This window comes from Sminthopsis crassicaudata, chromosome 2 (genome assembly GCF_048593235.1).
Source record: "Sminthopsis crassicaudata isolate SCR6 chromosome 2, ASM4859323v1, whole genome shotgun sequence".
NCBI classification, from domain to species: Eukaryota; Metazoa; Chordata; class Mammalia; order Dasyuromorphia; family Dasyuridae; genus Sminthopsis; species Sminthopsis crassicaudata.
The window spans coordinates 337,975,947-337,992,954 of NC_133618.1; the positions used below are offsets into that span (position 1 = coordinate 337,975,947).

The 17,008-nt window shown below is 33.9% G+C and overlaps 1 protein-coding gene across 5 annotated transcripts in view; it reads left to right on the plus strand.

The window, feature by feature from the left end:
* The window catches only part of KLHDC1 (kelch domain containing 1), a 64,154-nt gene that overhangs the window by 37,862 nt on the left and 9,284 nt on the right, over positions 1–17,008 (plus strand). For 3 of the 5 annotated variants that reach the window (XM_074290517.1, XM_074290513.1, XM_074290516.1), the window contains exons 11-13: positions 1,762–1,846; positions 9,783–9,835; positions 10,284–11,370. In XM_074290517.1, coding sequence (XP_074146618.1) covers positions 1,762–1,846; positions 9,783–9,835; positions 10,284–10,452 — 307 coding nt within the window. In that variant the 3' untranslated portion in view covers positions 10,453–11,370. Of the gene's footprint in view, positions 1–1,761; positions 1,847–9,782; positions 9,836–10,283; positions 11,371–17,008 lie in introns of those variants that run through there. The other 2 variants (XM_074290514.1, XM_074290515.1) reach the window with 1 other exon arrangement.

Genomic DNA, 17,008 nt, shown 5'->3' on the forward strand with positions numbered 1-17,008 from the left:
TATATGTTAAATACAAGGTAGTTTGGGAGGGAGAACCCTAGGATTTAGGGGTTTAGAGGCAGAAATCAGGAAAAGTTTCGTGTATAAGAGTGCTTCAGCTACGTCTTAAAGGTTTCTTTAGGACTCTTAGGAAGTACAAAGCAACTACATTCTACACAATGGGATATGGCCAAAATAAGGGTGTAGAGATAGGTGATGGAGTGTCAGGTGTGTGCAGTACAGAGAAGTCCAGTTTGTCTGTATTGCAGAGTATAATCTAATATCCATTGATTATGAAAGGACAGTTTGAGAACATGTTTTAAAGGTCTTTAAAAGGTTTAAAAAAAAAAGGAGTAGTTCATATTTTATCTTACAAACAATAGGAAGCTATTAGAATTGATTGATTTAGGGAGTGATAGGGTTAGGTCTCAACTTAAAAGCACTTTGGGAGCTGGAGCATGGGCTAGAGAGGCAAAAATATCAATTAGAAGTCTATTGGAATAATCTAGGTTAGAGGTAAGAAATTTAAAATAAATTTTAGCTGTGAGTTGAAAGGTGAGATTCAAAATATATTATAGCTGTAGAATCAGCAAAATATGACAACTGTTGGATTAAGTAGGATCAAGGAAACTGACAAATTGAAGAAAATGCTGGGATAATAATGCTGGGAGACTGGAAGGTTGGTGGGGCCAAGAGAGGAACATGTTTATAGATCCTCAAATCAAAAATATAAATTGATAGTGTACGAAAATGCTAAGTACCAAATAGCTGAGTAAACAAAGAAATCAGGTTGAGGTAAAGTACTGACTGCTTTCTGAGGGTAATTTTTGAGCAAATTTTTAAGGCAGTAAGGGACAAGTAAAAGGAAAACTATTGGACATTTCAGAAAGTAAAATGAATAAGTTATGCTGGGAATAGCAAGTAAATAAATTCAGCTAGAGTGGAAGATTCATGGTGGAGAAATAACAAGAAATAAATTTGGTGAGAGGAAAAGAAGAATAAATATAAGGTTATTGTGAGGATAAAGGTAAGACTTAGGAGGATGTTGTAGTAGTGCACACTTGTAAAGAGTTCTTAGACTATAGTGGTGGAATGGAATAGAAGGAGAGCAAATTAGAATCTGCAAAGAAAATATAATTGTGATTGTATCTGGCAGGAAAAGAAAACTGTTAGAAATGACAAAAAGTTATCAAGTCTGGAAATCAATCAGAAGAAAGATAGTGCCATTGAAAGGGAAATTCAAAAGTATGCTTTTTTTTCTCAATTAAAGATGAGTTCATTTTTCAAAATTTTAAGATACATGTCATGAAAAAAAAGAGACAAAAAGGTGAGGCAGAGCTGAGGTGATAATAATAACCCATTTTAAAAACACTTATATAGTTTCCTCATAATCATTCTTAGGAGGTAATAGCTAAATATTATCTCTCTTCCCCTTTTAACAAATGTAGAAATGGAGATTCATAAAGATTGTGTAGCTTTCCTACTGTTATACAGGTGGGAAATGCCAGAGTTGAGTTTTGAACCAGGTTTCCTGATTTCAGGTCCAGGGTTTTTTCTAACACAGCAAGGTGCCATTAGTGAGTTACCTGCTTCCAGGGCTTATAATCCTTTGAGCAAATGAACTCTGGAGGGAATACTTCAATCTAACTCCTTTGAGGACATGCCAAAAGTAAAGATTAATTCAAGTAAACATTCTGCTTTTAGATGGCCTTTGATTATTTTGTGATTTTTGTGACATCCATTTGTTATTAGTAACTCATTCCTTATAATTTTCACTCATAGGTTATGGCATACTGCCTGTCTGGGAAAAGAAAATGAAGTAATGGTATTTGGTGGGAGCAAAGATGATTTACTTTTTATGGATACAGTAAGTACATTTAAATATTTTCTTTGATAATTATTTAATATTAAAATTAAAAGGCTAGAGAGTGAGACATTGAAAATGCAATATTATAATTCTCTTGCTAAAATTAGCAAGAATTCAGATGAAGTAATGGCTCCTTTTAATGAATTGCTGACTTTCAGAGTTAATAGCTTTTATGGAAGCATTTCAAATAAAGCTATCTATAAAATAATGTAAAATAAAAGCAGGACTATTAATTCTATTATCATCAAACACAAAGTTTCCCAAGCTTTCTTTGTTGTTAAGCTGGATAAATATTTCAGATTGTTTGATGGCTTGGACCCAAAGAAAATTGATTAGTAAATGGATGTCAGTTTGGAATGAGGCCTTTGGTGATGTGTTTGGCTCTTTGTTGTTCAAGAAAATACAGATCCTCTCTTCCCTTAAAAAAAAAAAAAAAAAAGAAAAAGAAAAAGAAAGTAAGGGGGAAAAAAAGTATGCTTCTGTCTATATTCAGACACATTCAGTTCTTTCTCTGGGGATGGATAGCATTTTTCATCATAAGTCTTTCAGGGTAATCTTGAGTCATTGTATTGTTGAGAATAGCAAAGTCATTCACAGATGATCATCCCACAAAACTGTTATTATTTTGTACACAGTACATTTCATTTTGCATGAGCTCATGGAAAATTTCCCAGATTTTTCTGAGAGCATCCTGCTTATCATTTCTCACAGAATAGTATTCTATCTCAATCACATACCACACCTTATTCAGCTATTTCCCAATTGATCGCTATCCTCTCAATTTCCAATTTTTTTCTCCCTGAAAAAAGAACTGCCACAAATATTTTTGTATATGAAGGTCCTTTATAAAAAAAATCTCTTTTGGGTTACAGACATCATAGTGGTATTGCTAGGTTTTAGAGCCCTTTGGACACTACTTAGAAATTGCTCCATAGAATAATTGCATCAGTTCACAGTTCCACCAACAATGCATTAAGGTCTCATTTTTCCCACATTCACTCCAACAGTTGTCATTTTCCTTTTCTGTCCTATTAATCAGTCTAATATGTATGAGGTGATACCTCAGAATTGTTTTAATTTGCATTTCTCCAAACAAAACTGCACTTGGAGTATATATAGACAGAGGGTACAGATGTGAGTTAAATATACAGAGATAATATTTTAAAAAATAAAATTAAAGGGTGAGAGGAATGTCATAGGTTAGAAAAGGAGAAATGGAATGGAATAAATTATCTGTCATAAAAGATGCAAAAAAAAAAATTTACAGTGGAGAGGAAGAGGGGGAAATGAAGGAGTGACTGAACTGAGAATTGACTCAAAGAAGAAATAACATATACATTCAGTTGGATATAGAAATCTGTATTGCCCTGTTGGGCAAGTAGAAGGGAAAGGGGATATGAAAACAGAAGAGGATGATAGAAAGGAGGGAATAATGGTCAGAAGCAAAACTCTTTTGATGAGGGGCAAGGTGAAAGGAAAGAGAGAATAGAATAAACAGGAAATAAAATTAGCTGCAGTAATTGTGAAAAGAATTTTGAAGCAAATTTCTTTGATAAAGGCCTCATTTCTCAAAAGTAAAGGTAACTGAGTCAAATTTATAAAAAAAAATTAAGTCATTTCCCAATTGATAAATGATTAAAAGATATGACAAGTTTTAAGATGAACTAATCAAGCTATTTATAGCCGTATTACAAAATACATTCTTTTCTCACCCCTTAATTTCATCATTAAAAAAAAAAAGATTATCCCTTCATATTCAACTCACACCTGTGCCCTGTATGTGTCTGTATATACTCATAACTGCCATAATAATGAGAAAGTTCTAATGAGTTACAAGTTATCATCCTCCTGATGCTGGTCTTGGTGATAGAGAATTGGAATGTGAGAATCCTCTCTGGTTGGCGTGATGAGGTTTAGATTTGGTATTGTTAGGGAACTGAATGATGAGGTTAGTGTTACTGGTGGTCAGGGAGTTAAATGATGAGGTCTAGTGCCAACTTCGGGGTTCAGAGAATCAGATGGAGAGGTTAGGCTCCCCTACACCCTCTTGGGATTTGGCATATGGATAGGGAGTTTTGGGAACCCCCCTTCTGGCAGCGCAGAGATTCTTGGTAAAGAAATTTACGAACCTGAAAACCTAGATTGATAAAAGAGGTTTATTCTTGGCATTAAGTAAAGTTTAGAGAAATCCTGACAGAAGCATAAAGTCTCTTTAGGAAATAGGTAAGGATAAAGAGATGGTAGCACTGAAAGAGAATATTATTCCAGTGGGCAGAGGTTTCCTTGGCATAGCATGGCATGGAATGGCATGTTAGGACCTCTGCAAAGAAATGAGTTTAAAATTGCCTTTTTTTTTAAATAAGTAAGTCTTTGGCTACAATCCAAGGCCTGCTCCCCTTCCTATGAGTCTGGTGGGTGGAGTTGGAATTGAATAAAAATCTTCCAATTGAATAGGGTTGGTATCTCCAGTTCAGAGCTCAGCCAACCCCACCCAGAAAACAGAATGAAGCTTCTTGTCCTCGGGTGGGGTCTCCACTGTGGCAGGATTCCAGGAGAATTTGTCCTTCAAGGAGTTTTAGAGTTTCAGGGTTCCCTTTAGGCGCAGTTCCAATGTGAAAGAATTCACAAACCCGAAATCTGAATGTGGCAACAAGAAAAGCAATTTTTATTGGCACTGACAAGCCACTTTTTCTAGGAAGACAGACTCCTCAGTGGCAAGAGAATGTCAGAGAATGAATTCACAACAGGAAAGAATCCTGGTAGGCAGCTTTGCTAAGAAGAGAGGTCCCTACTTCAGACTTCTGTAAAGATTTAGAGTTCAAAATTGTATTTTTATTGGCAGTCTGGGGGTAGGGTTTCCATTGAAAGAGATTCTTTCAATGTTGTCATTGCCCCCAGGCCTAGATTTCCAATTGAAAAGAAAGTACTTATCTTGGGAGTTTCAAACCTCTCAATAACTGGGACTTCAAGCTCCAGGGAGTGGTTCTGGGCTATTCTTAATGAAACTACTTAACTGCCTTGCAGGGTGGGTCTGTCCGAGAGAGTTTCAGAGTTTACTGCTTCCCCCAAAAAGTCTAGGAGGACACAATTTGCATCACTCCCATCTATAAATGTGAACAGATAAACCTTAAGTCCTTTATGATATCACTTTTCTGATTACCTCCTTATGCTTCTCTAGAGTCTCGTATTTGAAAATCAATTTTCCATTCAGTCTTTTCATCACAAATGCTTGAAAATCCTGTTCCACTGAATGACCAACTTTTTCCCTAAAGGATTTATACTCAGTTTCCTGGATAAGTGATTCTTCGTTGTACTCCTAGTGTAATGCTGAAGAAACTGAGCAAGACAGAGATTGGAGATTTCAATACAGAATTTATTAAATGGAGAGATTTACTGGGACCAATGGATCCATGGTTGGTCCCAGGGCTGAATGAGACTATCATCTCAAAGAATCCAGCCCCTGATAACAGGATTTTTTTTTATAGGTTAACAAGAACAATGACCTAATGGGGGGAGGCACCTAGAATAACTGGATGGAGGGAGGTACCTGAGAGGCTACTGATATTCTAATGATGTCTAAGATGTAAAACCTTTATCCTAACATTAAAAAGGAATAGTTGTAAACTGAGGTAGAGTAACTGAATAGGACAATTAGGGAAACTGGATTAGGACATTAAAAGAGAACTGTGGCACACTAGTTTCATTGCTTTCTAGAATATCATATTTCAAATTCTTTAATGTAGAAGCTGTTAAATCTTGTGACTCCAATATATTTGAATTATTTCTGAGTGCTTGTAATATATTCACCATAACTTGTGAGTTTTGGAATTTGATTATAATATTCCTGGGACTTTTCATTGTGGGAGCTCTTTCAGGAAGTGATTAATGGATTCTTTTTATTGTTTTACCCTCTGATTCTAAAATATCAGGAAGTTTTCCTTGATAATTTCTTTTTTTTTTTTTAAATTCATTTTTCCAAATTATCCCCTCCCTCCCTCTACTCCCTCCCCCCGATGGCAGGTAATCCCATACATTTTACATGTGTTACAATATAACCTAGATACAATATATGTGTGTAAATACCATTTTCTTGTTGCACATTAATTATTAGCTTTCGAAGGTATAAGTAACCTGGGTAGATAGACAGTAGTGCTAACAATTTACATTCGCTTCCCAGTGTTCCTTCTCTGGGTATAGTTATTTCTGTCCATCATTGATCAACTGGAAGTGAGTTGGATCTTCTTTATGTTGAAGATTTCCACTTCCATCCTTGATAATTTCTTGAAAGATGATGTGTAGTTTGTTTTTTTAATCACAGCTTTCAGGGAGACTAGTAATTTTGAAATTATCTCTCCTAGCTCTTTTTTTCCAGATGAATTGTTTTTCCATTGAGATATTTCACAATGTTTTCTAATTTTTCACTCTTTTGGTTTTGTTTTATGGTTTCTTGCCTTCTCATAAATTCATTAGCTTCCATTTGCCCTATCCTAATTTTTAAAGAATTATTTTCCTCAATGAGTTTTTGTACTTTCTTTTTCCATTAGTAATTTTGTTTTTTAAAGTATTCTCAGCAGCTTTATGAACTCCCTCTTGCATTATTGTCATTTCTCTTCCAAATATTTCCTCCACCTCTCTTATTTGATTTTCAAAATCCTTTTTGAGCTTTTTAATGGACTGAGCCCAATTCTTATTTTTTTGGGGAGGTTTAGATGTGTTGGAGCTCAGCTCCACTGAATACTGAGAGTGTGAAATGAATACCCGAGGCCAGTCAGACAATATGCTTTGCAGTCTTTATTTATTAATTTGAATGCCAGCCTAAATATACCCATTTAGTTTTTACAACATCAGCTAGCTTCATCATATCCCTCCATACTTTGACATTTTTGTAACCACCTTGACTATCAATACCAAAATCTTTCCAACACATAATTGTAAATAGCCTAGTTGTGATGCTCATCAACATAATTGCAATAGTTGTGATGTTTTATCAATACTGAAGTACTTGTCAAAATAGAGTAGTAATTAGCAGAAATTATCAAAATGTATTTACCTCAATTATGTCCTAAATTCATTGATAAGGGGTAAACAGTATGATTGAAATGCTTCATTCCTATGGCATACAGTCTCCCAAATTTACCCCAGTATGGGCATGGATTTACTTGCCCTCTACAACTCAAAAGATGGTGAGCCAATATGGGCATAGTTCCACTGGCCTTCTACAGGTTGTAGGAACTTTGACTTTTTAATCTTCTGAGTGGGTGTTTTGATCTTTCTTCTCACCATAGTAACTTTCTATAGTCAGAATCTTTTTTTGTTTGTTCATTTCCCCAGCCTATATATATATAGTAGAGCTTTGTTTCCGGGGTAGAGGGTTCAATATGCTAAGCTTTGTAATGCTGGAGAAACTGAGGCAAAATAGAGATTAGAGATTATTTAATATTTTATTTGAAAGGGAGAGATTTACTAAGACCAAATGGATCTATGGTTTGGTCCCAGGGCTGAATGAGACTATCGTCTCTAAGAATCCAGCAAACAATGTGAGTTCTCAATGACATATATACATGTGACTCAGACACAGGAGGTAGAGTTGGCAGAGGCAGAGTCAGGGTGCTGAGATAGTAATGGGACTCTGGCAGGGTGGAGTGAGCCACCCAGAGATGGGAATGACATAATGGGGGGAGGCACCCTAGAAATGGGGAGAGGCATCTTGATAAGATGGTATCTGATATTCTAATAGGTTGGGACAGAGATAAACATTCTGATTTTCTAAAATATAAGATGTTTTATCCTTATCAAATATTCTGACTAAGAAGGAGGAGTAGTTTTGCAAGATTGAGCAGAACAATTATAAACTGAGGCAGAACAATTAGAGAAACTGAGGCAGGACAATTTAGGGAAACTGAGTCAGGATAATTAGAGAAACTGAATCAGGATAATAAAAGAGAACTGTGGCACAACAGCTTCACGGATTTTGTGCAGAGATCCTTCTAAGGGCCTGTACGTTTTCAATGCTTCTAAGGTGATATGATCCAAGAAGTTTGCATACAACATTCTTGATTTTTATACTAGTCTTATGAGTGACCGCAAGCACCCTTTTTCTGCCCTGGGACTTTAAGGAGGATCCCTGATCTACTCTGCCTATAAGTTCTAGTATAGTAGTGAGTGTTCCTTCTCACTCTGGGACTGTGAGCCAGGACTACATCCCAGGTAGGAGTATGGGCAAAACAACAAAAGCCTGCTTCAGTGCTAGTGAAGAGATTTTCTTCTGACCCGCTAGCTGTTTGACTCCCTTACTGTAGAGGCTGAGATCTCTGGAAGCCTTAGCTGCCACTGCTAACTCAATAGCTCCTAAGGCCTGCTCCTGGGCCATTGGTTTTCCAAGGTCCTCTTACTCTAGTGAGACAAGCCTATCATGCCAACCTTCCCAGCCATCTTTGATGTCTGTGAGCTAAGAGGTCTGGAAACCTCCAGTGCTGCCACTAAATCAGAGGCTCCAAAGCCTGTTCCTGAATAGCTGGGGCCAGGACTGCACTGCTCACCCACCCTGGTGCAACAGACCTTTTCTGGGGACCTCCTGAGTAGTTCTTGGCTAGAAAATTGTTCCACTACACTTTTTGTGGGTTCTGCTCTAAAATGTGTTAGAGTCATTATTCAGAGATATTTGGAGGGAGTTAAGGAAAATCTCGGGCAGGTCCCTGCCTTTACTCCATTTTGGCTCTGCCTCCATGTTGTTCAACTTAAAAATCTGGTGATGATGGTCATATAGAAATGCAAAAACTCTTCCTTCTGCCAGAAAACTCCAGTTGAAAGCCAGATGCTCCTGATTTCTCAAACTTAAAACCTGTGCTCAGGGAGGGAAATAAAAAAAAAAATTGGAAAAGAGTTACCTGGCCAAAGGCCCATCTTCAAGTCAGGCCCCTTCTTTAGTTGTTACATGTAAGGGGATAGCCATTTTTGAAAGTTACATAGAATCCATCTCTTCCCTCCAGATACAGCTCAGCCATTACCTTCTACGTGAAGTTTTTCCAGATTCTTTTCCCTGTCAATTAAACTGAACTGGCCTCTAACCTATGGATAGCCAGAGCTAAATACAGGAGGTTAGAGATGCAGAGTCATAATCAAAGTGAAGGAAATGACTTGCAAATTAGCAAATTAGACATATGTGCCAGGCCCCTATCCCTAACTGGGGAACCCACTTTATAGGGGCCAAATCTCACTTCTTATACCATTGAATACACACTGAGCTGTAACCCTCACAATGAGAGATAACAGCAAAAATGAGATAAGTTTGATTCAAAGCAGGGCTTCATGATCAGAACATGGATACCGGAAGTACTTGTCTGAACTCAGAGAAAATGCAGTGCTGGTCAAAGCAGTACAATAATTATATGAAATAATTCTGGGATTTTGCTATGGCTAAAATCATCCAGAGGGCAAGAAAATAAAGGATTGTTGTTATGACAAGCTTGATTGTTTTTTCAGCTAGCTCTGGAAAACAGGTTGTCTCCCAATATCTTGTCATCCTGTAGTTGCCAGTGCAATTATCCCATATTTATTCTTTTTATATTTATTTTATAAATACTGATCTACATAAATCATGTTTTTCTCCCATTCCCTTCCCCATTTCATGTTTTGTATTTGTTTCTTTAGTTCCTAACATAGTGCTTGACATAAGAAAACAACTGACAAATGCTTGTTGGTTGATTGATAACACATAAAATAAGTCTGGTCCATGTGGTTGGTTGAGAAAACTAAAGTTCTGAAAGGTTTAACGACTTTTCCCAGGATATCTGAAACAGCTTAAGAACTCAAATTCTTGTACTTTCTTGAACTTCCTTGTACTTAACTTGTAATTTCAAAGTTAAGTATTTTTTCTCTTATACCAGGTTGCCTCTCACTACTTGCCTTTTAACATAATTTTATATTTTTTGTTTAGGGTCACTGTAATGATTTACTGATATTTCAAACTCAACCTTATTCACTTCTCAGGTAAAGTGAATCTTTATTTCTTGATTTTATATATACATATCTATGTCATAAGTTTTCCTAAATGAATGAATTGGTATATTTTTCTATTGCTGGAGAACAATATGCTTCTTTGAATAGTCTGTGAATAGCATGGAAAATTTTTGTATTTTCCTCAAGATGTGCAAATAGATGCAAACTGTTATAGTTACACCAAGTATTGAACTAGTTAGGGGAAGGAAAAGATACTAGAATCCCATGATTATTAATCATTTTGTATTTATTACATAAATATTTTGTATTTACTTATTTGTGTAAGTTCTTTGATGGAAATAACTATCTCACTTTTATATTTGTTTACCAAATGATAAGTACAGTGCCTACCACATAGTGGGCAACTATGTTTGTTGTTTTAAATGTTTGTTGATTGCCTAAAAACTGAGTCTAAAGACTTATGACTAATTTTTTGTAGGTTATGTCTCGACTGCATTGGTAAAAATGCTGTCATCTTAGAAAGTCAGATAACTTTATTGCCTCCAAAGCTTCTTCAGCAAGTTCTCAAAAAAATAACATTTTGGACTGCAGCTAATCATCGACAAGAACAAAGAGCTAAAACTGAAGAAACAGACAAATATCTTTGAATTGTTATTGTTATGTACTATATATACACTTAATATGTTTAATATTTTGGAAAAGACTGGTATTAATAGCTTTAATTCCCCCCCAAAATAGTATTTGGCAGCAAAAAAACAGTACTTTATATAATAATGATGGATATTAGATATAAGAATGGCAGATTAACTTAAAGTTTTACGAACAGGCCACCTTTCAAATAAGTTTGTAAGTAAGGTTATTCTTCTAGAAAACTAGTAACTAATAGAAAATAAGAATTTATTCCATTGTTCAATCTTCACTGAAAATATTATGCAAAATATTCAGGAAAATGAGTGATCTGTCTAAAGATTTCAGGAATAAACACATGTACCCTGAGATGTTATATATTTTACTTTTTGTTACTGATTTTTGGAGAGAATAAATTCTCTCAAGTAACAAATAATCTTTAAGTTTTTATTTATAATGTAATAAATATCGCTAATGTTAGCCATCAAAAAATATTGGGATGAATGATATCAAACATTGAACTGTTCTGCCTTTTTATATATGTTTCTGAGATATCTTTATTACCTTAAACAGCAGATACAATGAATGGTATCAAATGTTTAGTTAATTTTGTGTATAACAACATGGTAACATGGGTAAATTGGGTGAGTAATGTGGGTTCATTAAGAAGTAATTTTTGTAGTAACCTACAGTCCTATAAAAATATAATTTGCTTCATAAAAATGCTTCCTGTAAAATTTTTATGTTAAATGAAAAGTGATAACTCAATAACAGCTCAAAATAAGTTCCTCTCCTTAATTCCTTCTAAAATATTAAGAGGTAGAAGCTCAGAATGCTTGGGTGATGAACATATTCTATCTTCCCTTTAATCTCTGATATTGCAACTTATGGGAAAATGGTAGGCTAATTAGACCTAATTAAAGAATATGCTAAAGGTTTAATGTGTGACAACAGCCTTCCATTTTATTTGAGTCTTCCACATTCTTGATCTTTGTTCCAGAATTGAAATTATTCAAACTATTTTTTAAATCTATTGGCATTACATATTTCTATATTATAATATAATTAACAATGCAAATTGTAATACAGTTTGTTGTATCTCTAATCACTGAAAGTTTTTAGAGATATATTTTATATATAATAGTGTATTTGAATGTATAAAATTTATATTTTCTGCATTGAAATATTTTGTCTAAATTTATTTATTGTATAAGATATAGAAAATTACTATTTTTCTAATTTTGGTCAGTATATTATAAGTCATTATTAGTGTTAATTGAGCAAAGAATTTTTGAGTCCTAATTTTTTGTTAGTTTTATTTTTGTAGTCTGAATAGCAGATTTTGAATGCAAGATCTTTATAAGTGATTTATATCTTAGAAGAAATTTTTATGGTTACATAATATAGTTGGGCCATATTTTCATATTGAATTTGACTAAAAAATATTTAATAGAAATGAAATTAGTGTTTAAAAGGTTTGGAGTGGAAAACAAGGTGTGGCTCCAGTTTTAATGAAACCTCTTTTAAAAGCATTTGATTTATATATTCTTTGGAAAGTGATTGGAATTCTAATTGCTGTTTCTTTGGCTTTAAAAAGTTTTTTTTTCCCCCCAATTATTTTAGTATATACCTGTTTTCAAAATAAGTATTTTAATTTGTGCAGGAGAAACTGCGTTACTTAAGATCTTTATTTTTATGTGTTTTTTTTTTTTTTATTTATTTAAAATCCCTTTTTAAAGTAGTGTATTTATATGACAAGTCATATTAATGACTTGAGATATGCTGTTACTCAGAAAAGGAGTTTGATAAGCTGTAAATTTAAAGTAGCTCATGATTAGGAATTTTCTTTCCATTCTCTACTTTCACTGCCCAAATAGTCAAGATTTTCTTAATGTCAGTAGGCCTGTAGGAACTCCAGAAACCTGCAAAGTCAACTTTTAAGTTCTGTTTTTGAAGAAGTACTATATATAGCTAGTTCTAGAAGGCTTAATTTCTTCTTCTACTTCTTTGGCTAATATGGATCCAGAAACTTAAAAGATTGTAGTGTTTGCTTCCTCTTTCCCCTTATTCTCTATCCCTACTTCTCATACCCCCTCTCAAAAGACCCCTATGAAAGTGATTTAAATTAGTAAATTTACAGGAATGAAATAGTGATACTTAGTATGTTTGTGCAGCCTTTTGAATGAAGAAGTTGGGTTAAAAATATTTTTGGCAAGACATAAAAGAAAGACATACTTTTACAACTTTGAATGTTTTCCCATTTACCTACATGTGATTTTATTCTTTTAGAATTTAGAATTTTCAGTCTGTTAGGATTTTCTTCACATTCAAGTAACACTCCAAAGGTATTACATGTGAATCCTCTACACTAGGAAGCTTAGCAGAATTATTAGTAATATTCTAAATTACTTATTTCACTGAAAATCTTTATTTTAATCAACTCCAATAATCTTGGCCAAAGAAATAGTAATAATATTCCTGCATTCTGTTAAACTGAAAATGAACATTTCACAAGCATAGAAAAGGGTTAGGATTTTTAGTGACTTTTTAGTGATTTTTTGTGTTAAAACAGTGTTAAGTGGGGGAAAGTGACATATACAAATACAAAAATAGAATAAATGACAAAGTTGAGAAAAGTTGATATAAGAAGTTTTGGAGTCTATTATGTAGGAAAAAAGAAACTCAAAATGTCCTTAATCCCAAAATACAAAGAAATTTTTAAAAAGTTGATCTTTTTGCAACCATTATCAGAAATGCCTTTAGTCCAATGTTTGTTTAAGAAATGTATTTGAAAAATCTGTAATTTCTTAGTTATCAATTATAAATGAAATAAAATATTTTGTTTTATTAATAACTAATTCAGAGTGGCAAATGTAGTATTTTTATTAAATTTTAAAAATTACATAGACTAATATATTTAAGACCTGTTTAGGAAGCCCAGAAGGCCTAGTTTTTCATTATTGTCATAGATGAGTTAATAGAAGCAAAGAAAGTCATAGTAGTTTATAAAAAGTTTTATAGGTAGGAAGTGGGAGAGTGAATTTCAAAACCAGGTTCCTCACACAGGATACAATTCTACTGCCAAAATGGCTGGCCAAATCCCTTGAGGCTTTTCTTGCTAATTTGGAAATATTAGTCTAAAGGGAACATAAAACATTTAAGTTCCTGAGATTATATGCCAAGTTAGGACTTGCTATGACAAAGATGAAGACCTTTCTTTTCCTCAAAGAGCTTACATTCTTTAGAAAACTGGAAGACCTGCATGGTTAGCTTGACTGGATATAGAGAGCATATCAAGAAAAGTATTTCCCAAACTGTTTTGACAAGCACAGTATTCTATATGATGCCAATAGAAGTTTTTGTTGTAATTGTTTCTATTTTCATCTGGACCTTTAATTTCATTGGGGAATTCCTCAGGGGCACTGAAAGATTTATGCCCTTGCTCAGTGGAATCATATGTCCAATGTGTTAAAGGCACTTTTGCAACCTGATATTAAAGCTAATAAACATATATATTATCAAAGGTGCCAGTAGACTCCAAATGTTTTTTTTATTGTACACTTCATCTTGTAAAAAAAAAAAAAATTAGAATATATGCCCCCAATATGTGCATATTCATTTAATTCTTAAATGGTTCTAAGTTCTGTTTATTTTTATATCTATTTATCTGGTTTTAATGGCTGTCAGTTTAAAAAACAAAAAGACATCTCACAAGATTGGAATAAGAAGCAAACTTTCTATTTGACTGATATAAGAAACTTACTGATAAGGAAACTTCCAACACAGCTTGACACCTTTGAATACTGACAGATTAAGTGACTTGTCAAATGTCACACACACAGCATTTGTCAGAGGCAGAAAATGAACATAGTTCTTCTTGACTTAAGGGGTAGCTCTCTCTGTTCACTATTTTCTGTTGTCCTTCACATTAAACAAAGTTATGTAACTTCAGATGGAAGAAATGTATTGCTAGCTATTCTTAGTAAACAGTGATAATTCATCACTATCATCATACAAAGGTTTTTGTTGATATTTGGTTAGTAAAGTTCTTTATTTCAATCAGTATTCAAGAAAAAAATAAGCTGAAGGTACTGCATTTTAATATTTTATTTATTTTTAAAAATCTGTAGTATTTTGTTTTTCTCCAGTTACATATAAAGACAACTTTTAACATTTGTTTTTAAAACTTTTAGTTCCAAATTCTCTTCCTTCCTCCCTTCCCAAACCCCTCACTGAGAAGGCAAACAATTGAATATACATATATAGTTATACAAAACATTAGTCATATTGTAAATTGCAAAAACTAGACAAAAAATTCCCTCAAGAAAAATAAAAGAAAAAAGTATGTTTCAATCTATATTCAGACATCATCAATTCTTTCTGGAAATGGATAGCATTTTTTATCACAAGTCCTTCATAGTTGTCTTGGATCATTGTAGTGCTAAGGATAGCTAAGTCATTCACAGCTGCACTTTTTACAATTCTGATGTTACTTTGCACACAGTATATTTCACTTTGCAAGAGATTTCTTTGAGATCATCCTCCTGATTTCTTATAGAACAGTAATATATCATAATTACATATTATAATTTAGTCAGCCATTCTCCAGTACTTCAGAATTGTTTTAATTTGCATTTCTCTAATGAATAGTGAGTTAAAGTGTTTTTGCTTATGGTTATAATTTTGATTACTTCATTAATTGGGGAATGGCCCCTATTTTTAAAAAAATTGACTTGGTTCTTTACATGAAACAATAAAGGCATTTATCAGGGAAACTTGGCTCAAATTTTTTTTCATTATTACTTTTGCTAATCATATTTCCCTCCATCCTATTACCTCTCCTCTCCCTGTTTATTTTATTCTCTATTTTTTCCCTGTCCATCCTCAAAAGTATTTTGCTACTGATTATTCCCTCCTCCAATCTGTCTTTACCTTCCTTTATCATAGACCCCATCCTTTCCCTTATACCTTTCCCCTCCTACTTTATTCTAAAGTGAGATAGATTTCTTTATCCCTCCTTAAGCCAATTCTGATGAGAGGTAAGGTTCTTTTTCTCCTGTTAAAAATTCTAACCTTTTTATGACAGATAATTTACACCATTCTAATTCTCCCTTTCCCTTTCTCCCATAGACATTCCTCTAACACTTTTTATTTTGTGTTTTGAGGTATTATCCCTTCATATTCAACTCACACTTGTGCCTCCCTGTACATTTACTCCTTCTAACTGCCTCAATAATGAGAAAGTTCTTATGAGTTACAAGTATTATCTTCCTATGTGGGAATGTAAACAGTTTACTCTTCAGTCCCTTATGAAATCCTTTCTTGTTTATCTTTTCATGCTTCTCTTGAGTCTTGTATTTGAAAGTCAAATTTTCAAGAATGCTAGAAAATCCTCTATTTCACTGAATATCCATTTTTCCCTCTGAAGGATTATATTAAGTTTTGCTAGAAAGATGATTCTTGGGTATAATCCTACCTCCTTTGTTGTCTGGAATATCATATTACAAGCCCTCCAATCCTTTCATGTAGAAGCTGCTAAAACCTTGTGAATCCTGTTTGTGGCCTCAGGATATTTCATTTGTTTTTTTGGGCTGCTTGTAATATTTTCTTCTTGCCTAGGAATTCTGGAATTTGGTTATACTATTCTTGGGAGTTTACATTTTGGGATCTCTTTCAGGAGGTGATCAGTGGATTCTTTTCTATTTCTGTTTTCTTTGGCTCTAGGATATCAGGACAATTTTCCTTGATAATTTCTTAAAAATTAACATTTTTTTAGATCATGGCTTTCAGGTAGTCCAGTAATTCTTAAATTATCTCTCCTGGATATATTTTCTAGGCTAATTGTTTTTCAAATGAGATAGTTCACACAGGCTTCTACTTTTTCATTATTTTGGTTTTATTTTATTGTTTCTTGATTTCTCATAGTCATTGACTTCCACATATCCAATTTTAATTTTTGAGGAATTATTTTCTTCAGTGAATTTTTGTATTTTACTATATTACATCAATCTGTGACCCCAACCTTTTGGGGTCTCTTTAAACCTCAACAATATCATTTGACCATTTGCCAATAGTTTAAAGGTTATCAAAGAAACTTTCTGAAAAACTTTCTGAAAAGGCTTCCCCCTCCTCTCATCTCTGCTTGTTTTTGAATTTTAGCTGAGTTGCTTATGTTTATGAAAAACCCTTTTAGTTTAATGTAGTCAAAATGATCCATTTTGCATCATAATGTTCCCTAGTTCTCTGGTTATAAATTAGGTGCTAGATCAGGGAGAAACGGGGAAACAACACAAATTCCATTTAAACAAAGATATGACCTTGAGATATATCTCAACATATGGAATGGGTAGATATGGACTAGATGAGTTCTATAAATTCCCAGAATTGTTTTGTTCATCCGTATCCTGGAAGTTATTTGTTAGGGAAGAAAGGCAGGGGAAAACAGAAATCTGATCCTGATGGGTATATCCCCTTTAATCTGTAAAAGAATGGTGTTTGGGGGTCTCAGGCTCTCCCCTGTGAAAAGCCTGCAAAACTCCCACATTAAATGGTTTCATTCAGTTGAGAGATCTTGGT